Below are 4,593 nucleotides of genomic sequence, written 5' to 3' on the forward strand. Positions count from 1 at the left end.
GTTATTTTGTTTCTTTATTAGTTTGGAGAGTTTGTTATCTTCTGGTTGTATTTGCCTATATAAGACATTCTGTAGCCTTGTTTTATTTCATTCAAGATTAATAATATTCTCATTCTTTTTCTTTCTTTCATTCGCAATAATGGTGATGAGACCAAGCTTGAAGATCATTATGTATGAGAAAAATTAACCACTTGCATGGAGCTTCACTAAATGTATGGAGATTTGACTTCAAAGTCTGCCTTACTCGTATAATCAACTGATCGTCGCCAACCTGACGAACAAAATTCTTTCAGAGTTTTTAATTTTTGATGATGATATTATAGTTGTTTTTGGAAGAAGAAAAACTAGCCCAAATACAAAGACAAATATGCCAATCCGCAACAAGTAGAGGGGCCTAGACGATATAAAGAAATGGCAATCAGCGAAGCAGTCCCCGATGAAAAAATCATATACTCGATTTATTGATATAAATAAAATTTATCAGAGCTGAGAATTATATTTATTTATATATATATAAATGTTCATTTAGTCCCCAAATTAGCTCATAAACAACAACGGGCATTTTAGAAAGAAGATATAAAACAATATATAAATAATTTATACTACTTTGACTATATGTACGATTAAGCTAAAATTCTGTTTGGACAATTTGTAATTTTTTTGTTTTAAAAAAATAAATATATTCGACTCAATGTTTTGTAATATGGTTAAAATAGATGTCATAAGCTTGAATTTGGTGAAATCATTTTTAAATAGCACTGATCTTGGTTGAAGTATAGTGCTCACCGAAATAAATGGTAATCCAAGAGCTACTTTGACATGATCCGAAACAAAATATATGAAATTAAGTTTTGTTTCTGTTGAATTCGGATGCTTTGTTTGTTTATGCAGTTGTCAAGAAGTTATTGTTTGAATCTTTTGTTAGAATTTATGAAACACTCAAGCAACATGCATAAATATCAATATTTCAATACAAAACCTCATATCCTAATCATGTTACTAAAATTATTTCAATATAAAATCTTAAATCATATTTTTATAGATCCTTTGCCAAATCAAAGAAGAAGATGAACGTGAAAGTCGAAGCTCTAACCCGAGGCTATTGTTAGAGATTGCACAGAGGGTTTAGATCTTCCTATATAATATGTATCTCTATGAGAGAATCTTACTATTCTTTTGTGTTAATGGAATGATAAACAGAATAGAATGTGAAATTCTCTTATTTGGATTAAATTAATTGGTTAATTCAAATAATTAATCCAAGGATGTATGTAAAAACACGTTTTAACAGATTGCGGAAATGCTTAAACAGATGTATGATATGTGTAAACAGAATTACTTAATCAGAAACGTAAAAATAAAGGACACACGAATTTTTACGTGGTATCAACAACCTTTACAGGTTGTTACTAATCCACGGGGCCACGCCCAGAGAATGAAGTTTATTAGATAAGAATTATTCAAATTACAATCACCAATTGACTTATACAATCTTAAAGACTCCCTCTTTAAATTGTCGCAATCCCAGCAATTTGACACTTCCTAATAACACTTCCAAATGACTCAGAAACTTGAACTCCCTTCAACTTCTGGTCCGTGCACTAATCATCCCGAAGAGTGACTCACACTACAAGCTTCTCCCGAAGCTCTTAAACAAGGTGTCCTTGAGAGTTTTACCTGCAAAACAGTTAACAAAACATATGCAAGAAAAACAGAAAACAAAACACAAAGAGCTCTAGAACAAAAGCTCTTTGCACATGAAAATGGCACTTCAACAAAATATGAAATCAATCTCTGAAGTGATAACCTAATCGTCTAGGTCAGAAGCTTTTATAGAGAAACAAAAGCATAAATAAAGAATATTCACCATTGATTACTTGATGCACAAGATAATTCTAAATAGGGTAAATATCCACCTGTTTAGACAGAACCGGATTCTGCTGGAACCAAAAATACCCAGACTTTCCTAACCGAGACAAAAAGAATAAATGACAAGAATATTTCCAAGATAATTCCAGATTTATTCTATATACGGAAAGAGACATTACAGCAGAGAATATTACACAATAAACAGGATTTAATCAATAAATACAATATTAATTTTGACTAAAACCAAAAATGCCAATAAACTAAAAATAGAAACAAATCCCTCAAAATCGAGATTTTACAATCTCCCCCTTTGGCACTTTGGAAGGCAAAATTAATATAACACTCCTGCAAGAAAAACAAGTTAGTGATTACCAAATAAAACTCCCCCTGCGAAAAAGCACAAGTAAGCACAAGTAATCAAAAACAAGTAATCATAAAAAACTCCCCCTCAAAAAGTAGAGGGTCCAGAGTTTGATGTTCACAAAAACTTAATAAAAAATAAACCAGGAGTGTGCTTCTCCCCCTATTTGTCTGTCAAAGTACCAAAGAAAAATATAAAAGACCCCAAAAGACCAATGTTGTAGGGCAAAATAAACAAACAAAATAAAAACAGTGGTCAGAAATTGGAAGCACGGGTGACAAGCAGCCGTTGGTCATGAATGGACTGCAGGAAGATGGCAAACTTTGTGTGAAGATCAGCCATACTAGAACGAAGGGACGCCAATTCAGTAGCCACAGCAGGTGAAACTGTTGGGACAGAATCAGGGGGCAGGTCCTCTGATGCGAAATTGAGTGACTGAGGCTTCACTTTCTTGGCGCTTGGTGCTTCGCCAGACTCATTTGAAGAACCACCTGAACGAAATGAAACGGCAGTAGAAGCTAGGACCAAGTCTTCGGTCTCCAGTTTGATGTCATCATTCTGCATGCTAAGAATTTTATAAATGAGATGGGGAAATGGCAAATTAAGAGACTTACGATTACCCCTGCGGAAACCAACAATTTGATCAAAAATGAGTTTCGCCAGATCAACTTCTATGCCTGTGCCAACTTTATAGAGGAATGCGGCCATGTCAAAAGAAATTGTGTTAGTGTGAGATGTAGGCTTCCAGTTGGTAGTGGCGAACTTGTGGAGCACAACATACGTATTTGTCAGGTTGGTGACCAGCAGAACAGTGTTGGGAGACCACTGCATTCTTTGTCCCACGAGCTCGGACAATACTTCATCGCGATCAAGAGTTTCAGCAGCTTGGTCTTCAACAGTTGCAATCGGAATTTGGAGTGCGATTGCAATATCTTTAGGAGCGAAGGAGTACCATTGTCCGCGGACATAAACCTTTTCGAAGTGAGGGGACTTTGGATCAAGCACATCATTGGTAAGATTGGCATAAAACTCCTTCACAACACGCTCCACATAGCCAGAAAGCTTCACCAAGGACCCAACCCATTCACGGGTTTGAGGCAAGATGAGAACTCCGAAGGACCTATGGTCACTAAGAACAAAATTCCTCTCGGGAAGGAACTTACGATGGGCATACAACATCATATCTCGTTCATTATCATTATAACAGAAGGAATAAGAGTGAGGTTGAAATTTTACCACTGACTTAGTAAGAGGAGTACCAGACCGAGAGATGGGTTTCTTGCCTTTTCCCTTGGATGAGGGTTTTGTTACCACAGGACTGGGAACAGCGGCGACAGGGCTTGGGACCGTGTCCACATCTGGATCAGACGACGCAACATCTTCCTCTTCCCTTGGCTCAGAGTCGGTGGCTGATTCATCAGGTTCCTGAGACAGCTCTTTGTCAGAGGCCACTTTCTCTGGGATATCTTCTGTGGATTCTTCAGCCACCGTTTCTTCTTCTTCATCTGCCTCAGAAGTGGACGGTGATGGTGGGTTGTCCTTGAGACGTTTCTTGACCGAGGATAGAGGAGAGACAGTAGAATCGGAGGGCATTTTCCTCTTCAAAAAACCTTTGGCATTTGTCTTCGGTGGGAGAGACGACTTCTTTGGTGGAGAGGGTTCGACAGACCCTTTTTCGGATGCCCTAGTCCTTTTGGTTGGAGCGCTCTGAGAAGAAGGAATAACAGAGGCCTTTTCGGTCACTACCCCTTTAGGTGGTGGTGACGACACAGGGACAGCAGCATCAACATCGGGGAACACCAGAGGGGTCGCCGTGGGAACCGGAGTTGTCTGGTAATGCGACTTCATTTTGGGTCTTGTCCCCGCAGATGAACTAGGCGTCGAGACGGACTTGGGAAGAGCAGAGGCAGACGGCACGGCTGTGCTGACAGGTGTTTTAGACAGAGGTTTTGAGAGATCGGTTGGAGTTTTCTTTGAGTGTGCTCCTCTGGTCCTCACCATGGTATCTATAACTCAAAAAAAAAAAAAAAAAAAAACAAAGACAAGAAATAACAGCCAAGAAGATGAAGAAGAATTAGAGAAATCGTGTGAGAGAGACAAGAGGAAGAAACCTTTATATAAAGGAACAAACCGATCGTGATCTTTCCATTACTCAAAATGGACGGTTAATTGCCCAAAAATCTGTCACATCTCTCTGAAATAACTGCTCAAATCTCACAAGGAAGTGATGTTTCCTTTTTCAAAAAATTTCTCATTAAGACCAAATATCCTCATCATGGCACACGATCTCCTTTCTCCCTTCCTTTACAATTTTCTTTCCCTTTTTATTTCAAAAAAGACAACAATAGAAGAACACAAAAAGG

At 38.0% G+C, this 4,593-nt stretch overlaps 1 protein-coding gene across 1 annotated transcript; it reads right to left on the reverse strand.

Annotated features, from left to right (window-relative positions):
- Positions 1 to 2,485: 2,485 nt before the first annotated feature.
- On the reverse strand, positions 2,486 to 4,231 carry LOC133806657 (uncharacterized). Its single transcript, XM_062244751.1, has one exon. The coding sequence runs from the start codon at positions 4,229 to 4,231 to the stop codon at positions 2,486 to 2,488; it is 1,746 nt and encodes a 581-aa protein (XP_062100735.1).
- Positions 4,232 to 4,593: the final 362 nt, after the last annotated feature.

Source organism: Humulus lupulus, chromosome X (genome assembly GCF_963169125.1).
Source record: "Humulus lupulus chromosome X, drHumLupu1.1, whole genome shotgun sequence".
NCBI classification, from domain to species: Eukaryota; Viridiplantae; Streptophyta; class Magnoliopsida; order Rosales; family Cannabaceae; genus Humulus; species Humulus lupulus.